Below are 23217 nucleotides of genomic sequence, written 5' to 3' on the forward strand. Positions count from 1 at the left end.
TGTGCTTGTTGAGATTATCGTGTTCACAAGCTGGCCCTCACGTTCACACACACACAGTGATGTAATTGCTAATAATTAACGAGGTGTTACCCGTTTTATAAAGTGAAGGAACTTTTCTTAAATGTTGTTATTGTAATTAAATGTCAGGTTTGTTTACTTTATTTTGAAGTCATAATATCTTTCGCGGCCTAATCTCATCGTTCCTGCTACACTTTTGTTTGGACTTTAGTAAACGATTTGATGCACTAGCATTCTTTCTATAGCTTTTATGGTTTGAGATATTCATCTTTAAAATATGCTAATATCTCTGTCACGCTCCTTTAATGTAAATTGATAGCGACGTCGTGATCCTATTTTAGAGACATTTATGTTACTGTTAATCCACTTTTCTTTTTAATCAATTCATACAACTTAACCAAAACATGTTCTTGGAACTTGTTATGAACAGAAGATCACATTTGGATGACATTCAACACTATTTGTCCTTGACAACATTTGTAATGCATTTTTAACATGCTATATTGTGGCCAGCAGACTTTCGTTGTCCTATATTGAGTTTTGTGTTGCAAGTAGTACAACTGCTTTAATTGTAACATCACTGTAACAACTAATTTCACCGAGACGACTCTCAATGTAGCTGAACACTTTGTCGGAGGTTTACTACCATTTTATTATTGCACACGTAGTACAACAGGACCACGGTGAAAACTATGAATTAAAAATAATCAAAATTAATATAAAATATACAAACATTGGGAAAACAAACACATGAATATGCACAAATCGATAGTAACATATTACATACTAAGATTTCCCCTTACAACTTAATGTATAAAAGGAAGAAGCAAAACAAATAACATTTGGAAAAATGAAACACACAGAATACAGAGTAAGATAGACAACGGGTGTAGTCTTAATAATAACCAACACTCAACGACAGTCGTAACCGGGCCGAATACAAAGAAGATAAAAATATAAATAGATAACAACAAACAAACAAACTACCTGCACGACTTACAAGGGAATTCGGGGGCTTTCTGGGCTTTAAGGCGGCTGTCTGGGGTGTACAATCAAAACAAAAGGAGCTTAACCCTGGTCGACCCCGCGAGAGGTTATAGGGGATAATATGTTTTTTTTTTATAGAATAGACATTTTCTTTCTTTTTTCTTCTTTTTCTTGGAAAGTTGTCTATGTTCAGTCAGGGAATTGCTGGTAAATGAAGTCTTAATTACATTGCACAGATAGCCATACACAACCACGAGGGTGGAGTCGAAGAGCCAATTAGGGAGGGATTTCTAAAGGAGAGGAATTTCTACGTACTGAGGATTGGGAGACGGGGCGGTTTGTAGAGACGGAGCGGTTTCTATTGTTTAGGAAGGGAGTGGTTGCTACTTTTTTTTAATCAAGTGGTCATTGTCGGAATTGTTTTGTTCTTTATATATGAGTATACTTGGAGTCGGGGCCTAGACCCTTTTAGGAAAGGATTTTTTAATGGAATGAGACTTTAAGTAGTAACAATTGTGAATACAGAAAGGTTTTTGTTTTTTTGGGAAGTGAGTTGTTGCAACTTTGTATTTCAGTATAGGAGTTCTTTAATCAATGGGCGCAAATAGATTTTGTGTGTCCTGCACGGAGAACGTGCGAAGTAGCAATATAGGAAGGGATTTTGAGTGCAAGTCGATAAGCTGTTGTATGGATTCTGTTTAAAATTTGTATATTGGTATAAGAGATGGTAAGCAGGGAGATGCTCCCGTAACTGAGAATTTTACTGTGGATTTATAGATTTGGATAATGGTTTTCGGAGGGAAGTAGTTTGTGTGAAAGGATTTGAATGGATTTAAGGTGGGACCAGCAGCGTGCTGCAGTTTTGTTACAATGTGGATTAAACGATAATTTGCTATCAAAAGTGGTACAGAGGAAGGTTGCATTAGGAGTAGCAGTGATAGATGTGTAAGTGAAAAGAATAATTTGGAAATATGGTCACGGCATTTTTAGTTTTTAAAGGAGAAATTGACTAGGTTAGATTTTGAGGGATTTATTTTTATTCTCCACATCGAGCACCATTTTTCGAGATGTGTAATTGCTTTTTTAGTATTCATTTCCGTCAAATGAATTTTTTTACTAATGCTTCAAATGGCTATGTGGTCAGCTTACTGACTATAGTTGCAATTAGTTAGAGGGGGGATGTTTAACAAATAGGGTGTAGAGGAAGGGGCTGAGAACAGCGCCCTGTGGAGTGCCTACACGAAGTGGAATAGGTTTTGAGTATTGGTTTTTGAAGTAAATTTTTGTTTTGTGCTCACTTAGGAAAGAGGAAAGAAGTCTGGTGTAATTAGAGGGGGGGGGGGGTTATAGTTAAGTAGTTCTTATGCCGTTGTGCCAAACACCTTATCGGCATCAAGAAAGAGGGCAGTGGTTTAATGTTTTTTTTTATAATGCCGATGCAACATGTCTTCGCAGAGGCGAAAAGTTTGGTTTATTGTAAATTAATGTGCGCGGAAGCCTTATTGAGACGGGGATTGAGTGTTACCTTTAACACTTTCGAAAACCTTACCTAAGGCTGGGAGGAGATTGATTGGTAGATAGTTTTTGAATTTTGGTGCGGTCTTTATTTGGTTTCGGGGTGCACGGCTACGTTATGCTACTGTACCTTTATATGATTTCTGCTACGAGAGCACATACAACACCACTCTGAACTAGGAGAGGAATGAAACATGTAATTCACATTATACATACACATGCTAAGAAGGGAGGGGGGGGGTATAGAAGATCACACCCGTAACACCAAAACATCATTGGGCGAGGGCAGCAGTGACCTTTTCCCGACCTCGAACCAATAAATTTTCAATAAAACTATTTGTTTGTTAAACCATTGAGTCTTTTATAATGCTAACACATTCGTAATGTAATCTGCACTTTTGTTGGTCTTCAATTTGCCTGTGAATACATCAACAATTTCACCAAAGGTTATGATCTGCATCTCAAGTGGAAAAATACATCATCTTAATATTAGTAGTTTATAAAATAGTTTATTCATGCCATAAGACATGTTATATTCAAAATCATTCAAATGGAAGATGTTTACTTATAAAACAGATTTTTTTTTAATGCTGTGTCATTATAAGCTTAAATATGAACCTAATAACAACAACAACAACAACAACAGCAATAACATGTTTATACGTTTCTCCCCCAACCCCCTCCCCTCCCCTCTCCGTATTCTTATATTACAATTCGTATTTTCTCTAACAAACTGCAACACCACAGAAGATCAGATAAACGAAATCGCTCAATGCATCGTTCATTAGTGTAATCAGTCACCAATTTTAACTCTCAACAAAAAAATGGTTCTCCTGAATTACCACAGTGCTATGAACCATAAATGTGTTATACAGTGGTTCGACTTCGCACTGTCTGTCCGTTAAGTGTATCTTTCCTATATCTAGCTGTCGATCAAAGTCACTGGTTTATGGAGGTAGTAAACACGAACTGCTTCGGATATCTTTGTCTTATACGCTATTTGATGTTTTGAACGAATAAATTGTATAACTATATACATTTTATGTTGCGTTGTGTTGAAGAAGTTTATCAAGTTATAAATTCCCGTCTGTTCATTTAGGGTACTTGAACAGCATTGAACAAGAGATTAGAAACCATAACCCACCAGTGCTTCAGTACAGCCTATAATTTCACGTAACAACTGGCAGTAATGTGTACCACAGGCTTACAAAGTACAGTAACTAAGAACAGTCTTCCCCCAAATTTGAAATGCTTGCCAAATGTTCATATTTTTAATCGCAATATGAAAACTTATATATTTGGTTTAGATGTCTGATATTTGTTTGTCTATCTTTTTGCCGTCCTTTTTTTGTGCTGTTGGATGCTTACCGTTTTTCTACTGCATAATATCGTATATGTATTGTGTATTGAGGGCTCCTCTGGAAAGCAGTGCTTCTGCACTGATCAGGACTACCCTCATTAAAGATGACAAAAATAAATAATAATAAAAATAAAAATAAAAATAATAATAATAATAATAATAATAATACTAATACTACTACTACTACTAATAATAATAAGAATAATACTACTACTACTACTACTACTACTACTACTACTACTACTACTAATAATAATAATAATAATAATAATAATAATAATAATAAAATAATAATAATAATAATATTAATAATAATAATAATAATATTAATAATAATAATAAATAATAATAATAATGATAATAATGATAATAATAATGATAATAATAATGATAATAATAATAACAATAATAATAATAATAATAATAATAATAATAATAATAATAATAATAATAATAATAATAATAATAATAATAATAATAATAATAATAATAAATACCTTCATCAAGATTGTTATTTCGGCTATTTGCGAAGGTTCATTCACTACATTGACGTTACATGTTAGCATTCTGAAATAACATACATTCACAAATCGCGCATATATACGCATGCGCACGATTGCAAAGGTCAGATGAGGCATCGAAACCAAAAACGATCTAAATAATTTATAGAAAAGAACTAGTACAGTCTGATCGTGTCAAACCTGCAAGGCAATAATATAGATGTAGAATTGGTAATAGTACATTAAACTTACGCCTTCCAAGAGCCCATATCCTTCCACCAGTGCTTAAAATACATAACCACGCCCTCTATAATCAATTCATAGCCAGTTTGGTCCAATTCCTTAGTACACTCGGCATTTAACATGGATGTGTCACTTGTTTGGATAAGTATACAGTCAGCTTGCGGTGTTGTATCCACTTTAACTTACATTCAAATGGGTTAAAGCAAACACTCTCCAGTTAGAATTAAGGGGGAAAGAACATCATCAAACACAACAGAATGTATTCCTCTTCTTACCTTAGTAGTGTGACTTTGAGAAGACGATGTATCACTTGTCTTATTGCTGTAGTTTTTCTTTCTTGGATATTTGGCCTTCACAGGATAAGAATTGGATATTCACCTACATTTGACTTTGCTGCTTGTGATTATCTCTGTGGAAAGTGAGTAAACATGAAACATTTTCTTAGAAGGATTTGGGTATTTCAAAAAGACGTAACATTTGCAATTATATTTAATATAGATTACTATCGTTTAGACGAGTTTGTTTTCTATCATTATCTAGAAACTTTACCGTCATTATGATGGTAAATTCCAGGATTTCGTCTTCCTTCAAATTATAAACCACAGACATTATTATGGGGGAAAGCGCCATGTTCAGTTTATATTTTTAAGACAGAAATTTGAAACCAATTTGCACTGATGGATCCACCTAATGCCCAATTCTATTTTTAAATTGGTCCAAATGCTGGCTATCCACTGAAATGGATATTATTCCAATTTAAACGACACATAATTTGAATAATTTATACTGCATTGTCGTTGAAGGTATACGTGGTGTCGTTTTCGACTAGACTAGCGTGTTAACCTTACAGCAAATCTGATTAAACATACGGTAAGGTGTGCAGACATAATCATGTCTGTATACTCAGTATTAGTAATGGACACTAATAATGTCCGCTCCTGGGAGGGGTAGGCCTACAATAGTTGTGTTTTTGTTTAATTACATGCAAAATGTTGTTATGATATCTATCACTGTGACTACATTTGCGCAGTGCAACCTGCTTTTCATTATATTTAGTGGGTGATAAACTAAAATAATGTAAGTCATTTGGAAGAAAGAATTTTACTTCCCCGAAATTGAAGCCAAAAGAATAATAAAGAAGACACAACTTCAACTGCTCTGGAATTAATAGAAGTATAATAACAAACAAAATAAATAAAGACATTACATTGTTACATTGATTTTTGAACGCAAGAATCGCTTATATTTAAAACCAATAAGCACATCAATCTCTCACTATTAGACACAACCAAGTGCTTATTGTAACCTAAATCTCGTTGTTACGTTTAGGGTAACACAGTTATATGTGTATATATTTGCATGGCCGAAACTAAATGGACCTTCAGCGTGAAAGCTTTAGACATTAAAACATATATACTTGATAACTATTCAAGCGTTCTGAAACCCACCCCGCCACCCCATCCCCAAAACATGGCGAAATATTGAACAATTGATAGAGTTCCGCTATTGCAGTTACAAGTGAGGATAAGTATATTGCAGTTCTTTTTATCAGATATTAGGCTTTATTACATCATTATTAGTTGACAGATACAACTATTAATGCAATACCATCGATTCCAGAAGAAAGAGTATCTAGATCAATGTCTTGTACTAGTCTTCTACAATATTCTTCAGTCCTATCTCCACCTCTCTCTCTCTAAATCAACGAAGAACATATTGTTAACTAATTATCTTGTCATTTCCGAAAAAAACATCAACAAAATCCGTCTGATTTTTAATTGTAAAAAGCATTAAGGCAGCGATACGATAAGTCTACGTGTACTTTTAAAGAAAGCTTTGCCATTATAGACATTGTATTAATGTTAGGGTTCAAAAACACTTGTTGACAATAGTGTCTTTTCATGACTCATAAAAGAACATGTATAGCCTAACGTTTATTGTGTTCTTTCAAATACTCGACTTTGCACATATTTACAAAACGTTTAAAGATAATTATCTATTTAATTTTCAGAAGTACACTATTCTGTATTTCGTTCTCATGATAATCATCTCACATGCACTAATAAGGTCTATGATCCCCTAGCGATGATCTCCTTGCATATATAATGTAATTAATAATATCTGCTATGAAAATAATTAGGCAGCAGGATACGGGCATTTGATTTGCAAAGTCATAGAATTTCTCAAGACTTAAACGTTATGTATTTATGATACCATCATATGTATGTATGTATGTATGTATATTAGATCCTCCTGCAAGCAGGAACTCGCGAAGAAGCCTAATTGGCTTATCAAAGCCGCAAGCTGACCGAAGTCAGTCTCTCACATTCATATTTAACGTCCATGATTATGAATTGTTAATTGTCAATAACTCTGTAACTGGACGACATACATTAATCTGGGATAATATTTTTTTGTATTTTGGGGTTACCTCACTTACAAGTTCTTATGAACTTTTCGAGGATCCCCTCAATCATATACTTTGTATGTACTTGAATTATGTAAAATGTTGATAACGTTGATGGTTGAAATAGTTGAACAAACAATATTAATGCAAAGAATAGATTAAACGTATTTTTGAGTTGTTAACAATTTTACGGGTAAGTTTTTTTTTAAGCTTTTGATTTGTTTGTGCATGGGTCGCGTGACAGTGTTTCTTATGCCTTAAAGGGCTGCCCAAAGGTTAAAAATATGTTAACCATTGAAAAGAAACTCAAACAACGCTAGTTAGTTTATAAAAATTGTTGACTAGGGTTAACACCTTTGCTGCCAAACTAATATTGAATAAAACGATGTACGATGTTAGTACAGCTTGTCTTAGTGATCTCCACTGGCTTCTCGTTAAATACAGATATTATTTCGTTTACTCTGCGTATGTTTTTATATGTGTAAACGGTCAAGCATCCAATTCTATCGACATTCATACACTCACTCAGTAAACGCACTGGCCTTAGTGTTAACACTAGGCTTCATTTTAGGTTATGTTGTCAACATGGGTTTCCCGACCTACTCAAGCGAGGGAATTTTAAATACACGTCTGTTTGTGGTGCCCTCCCCCACAACGTGTTCTCATATACACATCTACCCCCCCCCCCCAAATAGAAAAAATTCTGCAACTCTGAACATTTTCAGTAGCAGCATAGTGTACGCCAATAATGGCTTCGTTCCTTGACCTATTTGAGTTCAGTCTACTTAAAAAGATTGAATTAGATCCGAAATTGACTTTGTATATCCATGAAATTAGTTCTATAGTTCTATAAGAAGCTTCACTTTGGGAGATGTTTGCAGAACTTAAACTGGATCTGATAAAAGAAAAACTCTTAACACAAAATCATGAACATTTTGATCAAGCTGTACGTGCAAATTGACATCGTCAAAAGTCAAAACTCACACACTTATATTACTTTGTGGTATTCATGTTCCGTTAATGTTAGCCTAAGTTAATATTCCGATTATTTTTTATGTGTTTATTAACCGCACCTGTATATACAGGATCATGATAACATTACAGAGTGTCTACATTGTAATACAACAAGTAGAAGCGAACATTGGTACTTTATACTATTTGTCAACTTAAAAAAAAAACAGTCTAAATGGAGTGCTTTTAATCATGATAATTGTCCAAATGTCACGATTAACATGCACTTCCAATATAAATTTTCCACTGGAAACCGGTTTTTTCTTTAACAACAAGTTGTCTTACTTGTAAAATCTTAGTTTACAATTTATCTTTGGGACCAAAATACAATGTTAACGTTTTCATTGGCAGCTAAACTTGTTTGTAAAGTTCTGTAAGAACCTTCATATGTCACTTTCATTTCGTAATTTTATAATGTTTATAGCAGGACACTCTTACATGATATACTACCTCCAATCATTTTATCCTCACTTTCAAGATTAAAATCTCTTAACAAACCAACAAAGCAGCTTGTTTCTGATTGATCAACAATTTTTTTCTCCAAAAACCAACAAGATTTTACCTCAAATAACATTGTAACTGATTAACCTGAGATATATCTTTCCGAAGTTCTCACCAATTTAAGACCATATGAATGAATTATTCAAGAATGCGAATCGACTAATAACATGTCGCCTTTCGGACACTTGTTCATAGTAATGAAAATCACATGAAATTCTGCCACGTTTTGCATCACAATGTTATATGAAACTTCACTAAATTTCTAGCGAGCGATGTAGATCGTATCAGGAATTTAGAATTATCAATTATCATGGCTATCTCAGCTAGGCTTTGGAATCATCTCCAAACTTTGTTAAACAATATAGATATTGGTATAGTACTAGACATTAAGACAGTGTTGTTTGGTGCGGACATTGCCAGAGAGCTGAATTTGATTATAATTTTAGTTAAGAAATTCATTTTCAACTGCAAAGTACGGAAAGAAATTCCACTGCAGAATAAGTTACTATTGTTCCTGAGGGACTATTTTCTATTACAAAAAAACATTTTGTTGCGTAATATGAAAAGCAGTGTTTGGAGGAAATATTGGTACCCTTGGTATAATTTTTTACAACTTCAGATTGTATTAAAATAAATACTTTTTAGTTTTTTCTAGGAATTTTCACTAAGTCACCATTAGAGTGCTATATTATGTTAAGTTATAGTTGCAAGAGAAATAAAAAAAAAGAGAGAAAAAAAAATTATCATGGCAGATGTAATATCAACATAAACTCAAACGGGCTACGTTGAGTTTATGAGTTTAACGAGTAAGTTAGCCCCCCTCCCCTTCCCAGCTTACCTACTAATGTTAAAACTTAATATCTGACTCATAATGCAAGGTTGCGTTTCGAACAAAAGGGTGCGGTAGCACTGGTATAGCTTCTCAACCGTATTACATATAAATTGCCATGATGAACGCCATTAGCTAACTTAATGCCATTATGGCTGTTATTGAACCACCTGTAGACTAACATATTGTAGATATTGTTCTGATCTTGTATTGTATTACCCCTTTTATATAAATACTATTTTGTGCACTGGAATAAGTCAATTGAATTGAGTTGTGTTATTTTAATATGTAGACGTCAGTGTGTTATATCAGGATTCGTTGAACAGTGCCGCTGAATATAGTCTTATTAGTCTATGCAACTGTTTGCGCAACTGCCAGACACCAAACTATTCTGGTACGAAATATAATCAGGTGCGTATCCAGGGGGGGCGTTGGGGCGCGCGCCCCCCGGATAAGAAAAAAAGGAGAGAAAAAAAAGAGAAGAAAAAAGGAAAAAAGAGGGGAAAAAGAGGAGGAGGAGAGGAAGGAAGGGAAAAGAAAAAGAAGAAAGAGAGAAGAAGGAGAAAAGGAGGGAGTAGAAGAAAAACGCGAAGACACCGGGAAGAGAAAGAGGAACAGTGACATCATTACAGCGCTGAAGGGTAGCCAGTGACGGATCAATGATTTCGTAAAAGTGTGCCTCACCCTACCCCTTACACCGACAACTCCATTTTTTTGACGTTTCCAGTTTCCTCTCTCACTAATTATCTATATATATACTATATATGGTCTATCATAACGCGTGTGTAGAATTGTGCTATGAAACCAACTGTGGCTGGTCTCGAACTCGACCGTGTCGTCGGGGAACATGACGCATTTTGAGATGGGGGCGACCGCCCCCCCCCATTCAGCATTTTTTTAAATGATATCGCTAAGTAATTTCAAAATAGAAAGTGCTTAGATGCAACTTACAAGGCCTGGGAAGTGTCATTTCCAGCGATCTGGGAGACATTTTCGGCCAAAATTTGCTTGTACGCTTCGCGCCAACCTGTGGTGGCGCTACGCTTAGATAATTTGCCTACAGGCTTCGCCCCTCCCTTGGCAAATTCCTCGCTACGCGCCTGTTTGAATTTGTAACGCAAACAGCAGATATCACATCATATCAGTGAGCATGAAAATGTCGTTCCAGGATGAAAATCCTCAAAACTGTCCGGCTTGCCTGAAAAAATAACCAAAAATTTTCGCGCGCGAAGCGCGCATTCAACGTGTCAGTGTCAATATCATATAAGCAAGCATCGGTTATTACATCGCATGCCATCATGTACCGTACGGTCCGTTCAAATTGCGAAGTATACCGCGGGATGCTAATCTAAACAACGACATGTCTCATGTAGATGTATAAAAAGCATGGAGGTCCAATTATGTCAAAACTCTCTTTTACATTAGTAATGGCGAATTAGGGGCTGCACCCCCGCCGCGCAGTGGCGGAGCGTCCATACGGTCAGGGGGGCGGATGCCCCCCCTGACGGACTCAAATGGACTGCTGGCGCCTTTTTCAGCTCTTTACCACTTTTTACTTATTCTAGATTATTGACTTTTTTATTGCGCTCTCATCTACTTATTGACATTTCTCACATTTTGTTGGTGTAATTTGGCGATGACACCCTATTCTTCGTTTATCTGAAAATTAGCCAGGCCCTGAAAGGGTCATTTCCGGCGATCTAGGGAGTATCTTTACTCAAAAATTGTCTGTGCGCTACGCGCCAACCAGTGGTGGCGCTCCGCTTAGATAGTGTCGAAAGCGCCCCTACAGACCATTCTCGCCCCTCCTGACCAATACCCCTAGCTCCGCCACTGCCGCCGCGCCTCCTACGCCTATGTGTGTAGTGTTCGCTTTCGGAAATATCTGCTATTTTTTCATTTCCTTCAACCAAGTTTTATAATGGCCGTTATAACAGGTTTAATATTTCTACACCAATAAATTAACTGTGTCTGAATTTTCGAAAATTTCTGACCAACATTCTGCATCACACTTCCCTCTACTCGTGCAATTTTGACCGGTCTGTTAGGGGTTGAAGGAAGTTTTTCTATATTGGTTGTCCCTAGATGAAATTTTGTACAACATTATGGGTATGTTTTGAAGTGAGTTTATTCACGAGATATGTGAATTTTCAAATTCTGAACAAATTTGGGGCTTAAAACCTTGAAAAGTGGGGCTGACGGGTATTGTGGGCCGCGACGTAGAATCACCTACAAAAGCAAAGACCCACAGGAGATGCGATCAGGTCGAACATGACGTGTGCCGGGTTGACAATCTTCAAAAAGGTTATGGATGGAAAAAAAAAAACTATTAGGAAATACTTGGTTCTCAGGCAAAAAGTTTACATCTGGTTGGTCATTTCAAGCCCGAGAAGTGCCGTTTCCGGTGATCTGGGGGGTATCAAAATCAGAAATTTTCTTGTACGCTGCGCGCCAACCGATGGTGGCGCTCCGCTTAGATAGTAATTCGCGCCCCCCTGGTTAGAAAATCCTGGATACGCGCCTGATAATTAATGAGTACATAGAAAGAGTATTATTATGTTTTGTATGTAATTTACAATAGGTAAAGCTTTTACTGATCAACAAGTACAAAGGCTAAAGGAAAGAAACCGCACCATGTCTTTAATAAAGTGGGATGTTCTTTGCCCTGTTGGGTATCTTGGTTCCACATATTATGGTTTTGTGTGCCTTTAAAAAAAAAAAAAAAAATGTTACCGATCCATTATTAAATATGTATAAGTTAGAAGGCATAACGTTATATCTACTGTCAACGTCGCATAAGGCCTCTCTATCTTATACATATATACCTATAAAGGATGAAGGCAGTAGATAAAACGTTAGGTCCTCTAACTAATAAATATATACCTATACAGGATGTTAGCAGTAGATATAACGTTAGGCTCTCTAGCTTATACATATTTACCTATACAGGATGTTGACAGTGTAATATAACGTTAGGTTCCCTGACTTAAACATATTTACCTATACAGGATGTTGGCAGTAGATATAACGTTAGGCCCTCTAACGTATATATATTTACCTATACAAAATGTAGGCAGTATATATAAGCAGTTTGTGATTTTTTTTTGATAACTCGAAAAGTACATTTGTCAAACGATGACTTTAATGGAACACAATCCCAATCATCATCTTCAGCTTATACGACAGAAAGCTTTTTATGATAGTTTGAATTAGGAAAAGTCGTCCTCCGTTTGGAAGATTTTCTACACTTTAAAAGTCATTTCTGGGAGCTGCAATTTTTGTGACGTCATATTTCCACAAGGATCCGAAACCACTTCAGTTTTTGTTAATCGGCTGGAATATTTTAGCTTATTAGCAATTATCAAAAGCCATCTACATTACCGAAAATAAACTTGGCAATCATTTTTGTTTAAATCATAAAGAAATGAAGCACATGTAGCTCGATGAGATCAAGTTTCTGCGCCATTTTCCCCGTTAATTTATAGGTCTTAATTTCCGTTAATGTAAGCTACAACGTATATGCCCCCCCCCCCCCAACAGCTTATTCTGGAACTGCAAAGTCAAGCTGTATAAGCTTGGACTTTGTACTGATTGCTCTCCAATATATATTACTGCGAATAGTTGACAGAGAAACTCAGAGATGGTTGACGAAGCTTTTGTTTGTATTTTGTTCTTGAATAATATTTAAGCAGAAAATATTTAAAAAAAATATATATAATTTATTAGAGGAAAGTATACAGTCCTACATATTTCTTTTTCCTGGCTGTAGAATTTAACCTAGTAATTTACATTATGATCTTCCTATTTGAACAAATTGCAAAATGAAAACTAAATTCTACAGTACTCGAATTCTAGTATTGTAAATATGTGAAACTGAGGCACAATACGCGTAGAATTTTTAGAATGACAGTATTAATATCAGTTTCATTTGTAGATTGCTGAATAAAAAAACATTCACTTTATGGTTATAGCATATGAACATCCTCTCTGAAAGCGAAATCTGATGCACGTATATTGCAGCATATACCAGAGATCATTGCTATTGCCATTATAAAGATGTGCCTGTTTCTTTGAGCACGGGGATACTAGCACCAGGGTGTATTGTGTGTGTAATTGTATAGCTGTATTTGTTCGGTAATCAGGAGTGCAAACCAGTAGTTCTCCATACAAGCTTGAACAATACAATGTGAAAGGTTTGTCAGAACTGTATACAGTGTGTGCTTATTAGTGACAAAAAAGCAATACAATGACTGGTCGATTCTTCTGCAGCGAAAAGCCAAAATCAATATTTCCATGTTAGAAGAAGAAGGTGTGCTTTTTTACCAACTCACACTTAAGACGCCATCAACTACCTCTCAACAGATGTTGACTGTAGAACCAATTATGCACTGCTGAGAGAAATACTCGACAGATTGATATCGTAATCTAGGTAACACCACGAGAAATTATCGTATATATAAACAGGCTTTGCAAAATGTCCAACGTGTGATGGGGGGGGGGGGGGGGGGTGCTGAGATCAGGCGCTTAGACAGGATGTCTTCATAGGTAGGGGATGACCGGAGGGCGCTGGCGGCGCCGCGTAAGCTCGAGGCTCTATGCGAGGTCCTGGGGTCCAGTGGCCTACAATAGAGTCCCTGGTAGGATCCAGGGGGATTTCCCTGGTGGGGGACAAGGGGGCAAAGCGCCATGAAGCTCTTGGCTATTTAGAAAATGGTGGGCATTAGAATGAAGGATTTAACTATCTTCAAATGGCATTGGATGCGCCTTAAATAGACCACAAAAATTGCTGTGTGCATCAAAGAAATGTTTTGAACAGGATTGTTATGACTCGTATCTAAATAGTTGTGTATAGTTAAACTGACGTATCACTTTCAGATATATTTGTCAGGAATGGATTTACGTGTAAAACAGATGGTTTCTTAATTGGGATATCTGTGCATTGTTCAGAGTCGACTAGGAGGGGACTTCATCATTACATGACATGGAACGTTGTGAACAACAACGGCTTAGCTTTGAATAAAGTCTGTCAGCTGTCATTTTATATCTGTGATGTCATGTTGTCACTAGGATCCGAACCCATTTACTCTCTCTTATTCTTCTTTCTTTTAATATTTCTCTGTTTTGTTTACGACCGTTAGGCCTAGGACTACTAGCCTGTGTTAGGTCCCTTCTCTTGAATAGTATCTTCCTTTCGGTCTTCCCGATGTAGCTTGCAAAATGGTGTCATTTCCTTCCATTGCAGTGTATAAACAGGTATTTTCAGACGGTTGCTCCGTGGAATGGGTAAAAAAAAAAGGTGGACGATACGAGTATATATAGGTTGCATCTGTGTAATGAACTTGCTGATATGGGCGGTCGCAGTGATTTTACGGTAAATCGTTCGAGCCATCAGGGCAACAGATATAAATTTCTTTTTTACGATTGCGACAGCTTTTCTCCATTCAACCCACCATTTAGTATAAGAAATATTGAATCTGCTTCGTAAGTTTGTTTTCGAAATTCATCAGCAAACACGTATTGAGACATTATAGAAGAATTCAGTTGTGTTTTATTTAACATTAAAACCAACGTCATCATTATGTCTTGTCTTAAATAATTTGTAGATAATGTATCTGCCAAACAAATCTCCACTAACAGAAATAAACGTTGTAATAATTACAGAGTGAAAAAGGAAAGACAGACAGAACTGAAACACACGTAACGTGATGATGCCATACTTTGGCTAGATCAAGTATTCTGCCTTATGTATGAAGAAATGATGAAATCCGTAAAATTTCCTAAATTAAATGACATTTTATCTGTTTTGGGAAGTTGTTCATGTCATTTATTTATTTCAGATAGATATGTAATGACGGTTGGTTTGGTGTTTCTTCAATGTAAGTTATAACGTTACAACAGGCTACCATGAAAGTTTAGACAGAACCTGTAAAGTCAAGCTTGCCCGATATGTATGTATGTATGTATGTATGTATGTATATTAGATCCTCCTGCAAGCAGGAACTCGCGAAGAAGCCTAATTGGTTTATCAAAGCCGCAAGCTGACCGAAGTCAGTCTATTACATTCATATTTAACGTCCATGATTATGAATTGCTAATTGTCAACAACCCTGTAACTGGACGACATACATTAATATGGATATACGGATGGACTATACACTCATCTACTATCTAAAAGAAGTACTAATTAAGAAACTGTTGATGATACAATATCTTCTGTCATCTGGATTAATATATGTTGTGCTGGCTTGGAACCCATATTTGCTAAGGATAAATAAATACTTGAAAAGGTCCAAAGGAGGGCTACTAGGATGATTAGTTCCTTAAAGTGTTCCTTATCACCACACTGGAGCTTAGGAGGTTACGTGGGGACTTGACTCAGGTTTGCAAGATTGTGTATGGTTTTGACAATTAATCCTTTACCGACTTTTTCTTGTTTGCTAACAGTAGTTGTTCTAGAGGTCTTTGTCTTAAACTCCAAAGTTACAAAGTAGGATTAATAGTCGGTATAACTTTTTTTTTCTAATAGGGTTGTGAATGAGTGGAACGGTTTGCCTGAGAAAGTTGTACTTGCAAGTAGTGTCAATGGGTTTAAGAATGCTTTGGACGAGCACTTTAAACATTGTAATCGGATCTGAGTGTTTGTGTCTTCAGTTATTTTTCTCTCCTATACGGTCCTTGATGAGGACTTGAGTGTCCCTCCTGATCCCTTTTTTTCTACTAAAATGATAAACTTATCAATAATCAAATCAGGAACTAATACTCGTAAGTAATATTATCATTAGCTTCTAAACAACAATGTATGATTTTGATAAATTGTAGCCTTCTGATTCTCCTTAATTAATTTTTCTTGCTTTACCCTTGCCACAGTTTCAGACATACTTACTAAGCAATCACTTTAAGGAGCGTTAAAAGCCTATCCGTAATAATTGAAACGTATTTTGAAGACATTTGAGATGTAACTAAGAAAATTAAAACTGCTTGAGAATTACTCGAGTACAAAACCCTTCGAGTTCCAGCCAAGTTCGTTTAGCTGTTGTCCTGTTTGGTACATTATAATTCAGACGTATTACTGACATTCTATATATGAATAAAATACACTATAGAATGTTTATTTAATGAAGGAATCTAAACTATATAGTCACTTGGGTAATCCTACGATGGTTAATTAGAGACATAATAAACTGGGAAAAAAGTTCACTATTATACTTTAAGATGTTAATTGTAACTTAAAAATATTTCTACAAACATTTGAGACTAGACATATCCGCTTTAAAGCTGCTTCGACGTAATCATTGTTGCTTAGGATGAGTAAAGGGGTCTTCGACGGTTCTTACCGAGACCGCTTTTATATCGGTCATATAATGTATGCCTAGTGGTTAGAGCATCCGCTTATCAGCCGGAAGGTTTGGGGATCGACTCTGGGCCGAGTCATACCAAAGACTTTAAAAATGGGACCTAAGGCGCTCTGCCATCTTGCTTGGTGCTCAGCATATAAGTATGAAGTGGGGGAATATGTGTGTCTGATCGGTAAATATGATTTAGCGCCCTTTGTGGCAGCTTATCGTGTATAGTCCACAGTGACTTGAGAACGGTTATGGAATGATAATAGACGGTTGGTTATAGGCACTACGTCATTAGCGTTTTCGGACCGATACCGGCGCAATAGCAAGTGTACAAATTAATATATTCATGCACGTGATCTGTATTGTTGCGTAATGCCTAAATATTGATTATATCTTAATCTATAGACTAGTAGTGAAAATATGCTTCAAATGATCTCGCCTTCTGTAATTACGAACAGAAGTTCTTTAAACCATAGCTGATCAACTAGGAATTGCAGGTAAACATTTCGGAGACTTATAGATACAATGTTTACTGACTCTAAACGCTTACACTAAGTTTAGCGTACGTGAATGAGAATACGTCAACTATAAGCCTTCTGATTGGTTGAAGATCAGATGTCAGTCGGGAACGATGAACAACATTTGTTGCTAAATTTGACTAGATGTGAATGCTAAAAAACCATATATTAACTCGAAGATGTCACAGAAAGTGTAAATTAGGTAATATGCAGGTGGTCGGCACAGATTTGTTCATCAGAGATTCCTGAAAGTACTTCTAGATTATTTCAGAATGTGCAGCTTGTCAAGTTTCGCGGATCTAGTTCTACCAAAGCCCTCTGTTGAATTATTGTGTGAGATCCTCATTGGTGGAGGGTTCGTCACCAACTTTCTTTGAACTGTTCCGAACAAGAGCACGAATATTAAGACTAGTAATGTATTTACACGTAGCTTGTAAGATGTAATCGATGTGATGTGGTCTATTCATGAAATATTCCATGCCTTGCGGGCAAAATACCATAGCATTTTCGCTTACATTTCTTGTCTTTCTTACACAGGTCTGACATGGAATGTTTCCAACGAGATTACACTTTAATCGTTTATAGGGAGCATATTACTGATAACCCGACGTTCCATCAGATGAACCACTTCAATGTTAAAAATAAAACGTTGATGGATTATCTTGTAATGTCGCAAGAAAGTGGAAGACCCGACCATGCCGCTGGTAAAAAATGTTACATCAAGGAAATAGATTCTCAATATTCAACTTTGAAGAGACAAAAGAAGTGTGCAGTAATAGGTAACAGTGGAATACTACTAGAGAGTAAATGTGGTAGTACCATCGATTCTTATGATTTAGTCATCAGAGCAAACATGGCCCCAGTCAGAGGATACGAGAATGACGTCGGGAACAAGACATACCTAATGTTGGTAAACGATGAGATGTTGGGTATTCTCGACACGGTACTTTCGTCTGGTCCACAGACTGAAAGAGAAAGGGAAATTTGGAGAACTTTGACAAGCTTAAACAACACGATTCTTTGGTATCCGAAAGATACGAGTAAACACACAACACTGTTACAGAATATAGCCAAAGCATTGAAAAAGAAGAAATTACACGTTCAGGTCGCATTCAGCTTGAAAGACATCTACAGTGACGTAAAATGGTAAGAAAGTATTAAGATTTATGACAATTTAGGTTAAAAGATTAATGATTCTTTTTTTGCTATGCTGTTAAACCCCTAAATTCTTCTTCTTCATGAAATACAACTTGTGGCGGAACCTGTCATCGGGTTTATACATGCTTGCTGTAGCCGAGTACCGAAATCATTATAGTTTACACGATATGAGCAATTTCATTCAGCTTCTTCTTCTTCCTCTTCAGGAAATACAACTTGTGGCGGTACCCGTCATCGGGTTTATATATGCTTGCTGTAGCCGAGGCAGTCTGTCAAAGTACGGCCATATTTGGATTTTATCCATATGAAAAGGATGACTTTGGAAAGAAGGTGCTCAGACATTATTACGAGAAGAATTTGACAAATTTTAAGACTTGGGCTCGTATCATATGTTAATGTCACGCAGAGACGAAGGCCTGATTGACATGATAACGAATCCTTGTGTACCAAAATCATAAGAGTTTACACGATATGAACGATTTCATTCAGCTCGAAGACTTGACCGTTGAAGAAAGTAGGAACTCTATCACTGTTTAATAGGAAAAATAAGTTCGGAACATCGATGTTTTTACGTTTGGAAACCGAACAAAATGTCTTAAGCAGTTATGAACTTATCACTCAAGGTTTCCCGAACTTTAAATATATGTATGACGTTCTAAGTAATACCCTGATATCCTTGTTTCAACAACTTTATAGTGGGTCTTCATGTTATCTAAAATCATACCTAATGAATAAGGATTCGGTAAGAATTAAAAAAAGAAGAAACTTAATTTTATTTTCCCCCGTTTCCTTCATAAATATAGAGCCGTTAAAAGTAGCAACTACATTAAGAATTTTATTTACTTAGCTCGGTCTTATTTAACGGAAGATGATATTTTGACCAAATCCTTCAACACAATCTTCTTCAAAGTTTACAAAAGCAAATCCGTTTCTCACAGACTTGCTGGTATGATTGCAATATAGAAGCTGCCTGTGATTATGAAATTTTGTTTACGAGAAACGCATATTGGTCTGTAAGTCACATTGTTACTTTTTGTTTCCCTTAAATCGTCGCCGACATATGGCAAGCCGTTTTAGTTTTTATTCTGTATTTGATGATATCACCAATTATTTGATGATATCAGCAAATCAATTGATGATATCAGCAATTGAATAAGTGATATGTACATATCAAGAAATGATTTGTTGATATCAGCAAATTATTTGATGATATTATCAAATATTTGATGATATCAGCAATTCATTTGCTGACATCACCAATTGACCTTGGACAAACTCAGAACATTCAATAAGTAGGTGGCGCAAGGTTCCTTCTTTACTTGTGAAATGTCAAAAAAAAAAAACTAACTTGATCGTCACATTTGAAGGCTTGAATTACTTTCTAACAGTAAACACGCCACATATTGTAAAAACGGTGTACAAGTGTGACTGCTTAAATATGAGTGACCGAGCACACTCCAGAATGAGCATCCGTCTTAGCATACATAGCCTATACTCTCTGTAAAGGCTAGGCTATAGGCCGTATGGCAAGCCGTTTTAACATTTACCTCGCAATTAGACTTAAGTCGAATATATTTCACTTAAGTGGAATACATTCTACTTAAGTGAAATGGAATTCCACTTAAGTGAAATGTATTCCACTTAAGTGGAATTCAATTTCATTTAAGTGGAATTCAATTTCACTTAAGTAGAAATGGACATTTCTATTTCACTTAAGTGGAAATGAATTCCACTTAAGTGGAATTGCATTCCACTTAAGTGGAATTGTATTTCACTTAAGTGGAATACATTTCCACTTAAGTGGAATTGTATTCCACTTAAGCTAAATAGCCCATCTATTTCACTTAAGTGGAATACAATTCCACTTAAGTGGAATGCATTTCCACTTAAGTGAAATACAATTCCACTTAAGTGGAATGCATTTCCACTTAAGTGGAATTGTATTCCACTTAAGTGGAATACAATTTCACTTAAGTGGAATAACATCTTTTGGGCGTCAATTTCACTTAAGTGGAATTCTATTCTGCTTAAGTAAAATACAATTCTACTTAAGTGGAAATGTTGATATGTGGCTTAGATATAAATACAATTTAGGGTATTGTTCGTCGTAACGCATTCAATTGCTCATCACATATGATGATTTAGTCGATCCTCGTTGCACGTGTACATCATGGCTACGGCTAATCATTCACATCTAACATTGGTGGAATGCGATCAAATAATTGTTGTTGTTAGAGACACAATTCGAAGTGTTGTTTCCTCACTTGCACAGGGGAGCAATCAGTATGATGCACAACAGAAGCGACTTACATCTTGTTTAAGTAATATAGGCAGAATTCGTAACTTTTTAGATAGTGAAACTTTTGACGAAATAAAAGATTCCATCCAAAACCCAAAATCCACAAAAAAGTAAAACGTTTTCTTGTCCTTGTCAATGCGTTTTCGGCGGTAGCTCCAACCACTTATAATGTATTTGCCATGGCTTTATTTTGGTAATGGTATTCGTCAGGTACGTACGTACACACCTTGCACGGATGTTAAGTGCTAGCTGGATCCCGATGGACAGCCGATATTCATTGTGCACATATCGACACCACGAACGTACGTACACGTATCGCGGCAAGTTGTTTATAATGGCGCGCAAAGGCATGGGCAAAGTTTGGCGGTAAATGTACTAGCCAATCACATTCCACTTAAGTGGAATAGACTAGCCAATCACATTCCACTTAAGTGAAATAGACTATCCAATCACATTTCACTTAAGTGGAATGCATTTCGACTTAAGTGGAATTGTATTCCACTTAAGTGAAATAGACAGGACATTCCACTTAAGTGGAATTGTATTCCACTTAAGTAAAATACAATTCCACTTAAGTGAAATGCATTTCCACTTAAGTGGAATACAATTCCACTTAAGTGGAATGCAATTCCACTTAAGTGAAATAGAATTTAGCTTAAGTAAAATGCAGTGACAAGTTGATGAATTCAGCTTAAGTAAAATACAATTAAGCTTAAGTGGAATGGTATTCCACTTAAGTGAAATAGAATTCCACTTAAGTTAAATAGTATTCTGCTTAAGTGAAATTGAATTCCACTTAAGTGAAATGTATTCGACTTAAGTCGAATTGCGAGGTAAATGTTAAAACGGCTTGCCATAAGGCCGACGGATAAGGCTAGGTTAGAATGTTTAGCATAGCCAGACCCAGCTTGCTGAGACTGTATGCGAAATCCTATGAAGGAAAGTAAGGAGGATTTCTTACAGTTATACCGCCAACTTTGTTGTTGTTTGCAGGAAGATGGTACCTGAATTATTCTAACATAACTGTGTGTGCTAGCTAGGTCTTGGCTATATGAATTTGTTATGGCACTGGGCTACATTTAAGTTAGTTGCTGAGTGTTAACACAATTGTCATTTATATATTGACCTTCCCTATTGAGAATGAGGCCACAAATAACTAAGCCACTGCTAAGCCCGAGTAAATCATATATTGGTTACAAAAGGTGACATTACCGGCTATGGCCAGGCCCGTATAAGCCTTTGGAGCTTATGCCAGCTTGAACATATAGGTATTCGCTAGACCAACTTCAAATGTGCTGCTTTACACCATGCATGTTATGGGGTTTGTTGATGATGGTGTGTTGATAGTTGATACATCGTCTGTGGTTACTTAACGTACATGAAACTAAGTTTCGGTTTGAAGCTTAACAATATGTAAATAAACAAAGGGTTGCTAGAATATAGAGGTCAACAGAGAGAACGTATATTGAAATGTGGAATGCTTTTGGAGAATATACTGCATGTAGATATTAAAACGCAAAGTAGTTGTACATGTTTTGCTTAAACAGAAATTACAGTAAATGAAAGGAAAATGTAAATCAGGCCAATTAGAGAATCGACCTGGGCAATAGACCTCAATCAAAAACTTGGTGGAGTGCAAAAATATTAAATACATTTGAACAAACAAGTTGAAATCTGATTAAGAATTAAGTTTTGCGTAAAGTAGATGCATATGTTTTGCTGTGAGATGATCTTAGCAGTTCACAGAAGTACGCAATAAAAGTCGCACCTCGCTCTATAATGCACTATGGAGTGAAATTTATGGAAGCGATTTTTGTTTGTAAATTAAACATGCCTACTTAATGGAGGAATTTACATGAAGTCAATTCACAAACAGTACTGTTTGCATAAACTTTGTTTTTCAGAAAATATATTTGATGATGAATCTTTCTGCAATCTGCAAAAGGATGATATAAAGCAGCTGATTCCAAACATGGAACCAAGATTAAAGTTCTTGACTTGGTAGATATGCTTATCTCGTTAGATACTGGAAATTAAGTACGGTGGATTAGTTTATTTTTGTTCATTCAAGAATATTTTTTTTCAAGAATAAATTGTTTGGAAAGTTTGCCAAACTATATAATTCAGTCTTTTTGTCATTTCTGTCAGCAAATTTAGAATCATAAGAATTTTTTTCATCTGGTTATTGTACAGAATGTTTACGCAACAAACAATTCTGCAAGCTCTACCAATGGATAACTGCACCTGCTGTACATGCTTAAAGACAATTGCAGGTGGACTCGGGATTTGTCTGTTATTTAAAACTAGTTCATTACATATTGACTAGTACCTCAACAAAACTTGTTTGTCCAGAGGATGGATGCAAGGAATTCTTTCCAGGGGCTCATGATACTTACTGACATGTCACCCAGATAGGACAGATATTAGACCACACATAGAAGCTAGGGAGAACATAGAAAGCTGCTACAATTTAGATGAGCATGATTCTGATGGTAATATTGACATAAAACCAAGCTGAATCTAAACCA

General features: G+C 36.1%; 1 protein-coding gene across 6 annotated transcripts; it reads left to right on the forward strand.

The window, feature by feature from the left end:
• The first annotated feature begins 1545 nt into the window (after positions 1–1545).
• Positions 1546–22795, forward strand: LOC139983610 (CMP-N-acetylneuraminate-poly-alpha-2,8-sialyltransferase-like). Of its 6 annotated transcripts, none has more exons than XM_071997270.1 (5): positions 1547–1732; positions 4982–5041; positions 17770–18378; positions 18597–19908; positions 21550–22795. In XM_071997270.1, exons 3-4 carry the CDS (start codon positions 17777–17779, stop codon positions 18784–18786), a joined length of 792 nt encoding a protein of 263 aa, XP_071853371.1. In that variant the 5' UTR covers positions 1547–1732; positions 4982–5041; positions 17770–17776; the 3' UTR covers positions 18787–19908; positions 21550–22795. The 6 variants fall into 6 exon arrangements, with proteins under 6 accessions (XP_071853372.1, XP_071853371.1, XP_071853368.1 ...); XM_071997269.1 differs by lacking the exon at positions 1547–1732 and adding an exon at positions 1817–1842; XM_071997266.1 differs by lacking the exon at positions 1547–1732 and adding an exon at positions 1818–1950.
• The last annotated feature ends 422 nt before the right edge of the window (positions 22796–23217 follow it).

Source organism: Apostichopus japonicus, chromosome 16 (assembly GCF_037975245.1).
Source record: "Apostichopus japonicus isolate 1M-3 chromosome 16, ASM3797524v1, whole genome shotgun sequence".
NCBI lineage: Eukaryota > Metazoa > Echinodermata > Holothuroidea > Aspidochirotida > Stichopodidae > Apostichopus > Apostichopus japonicus.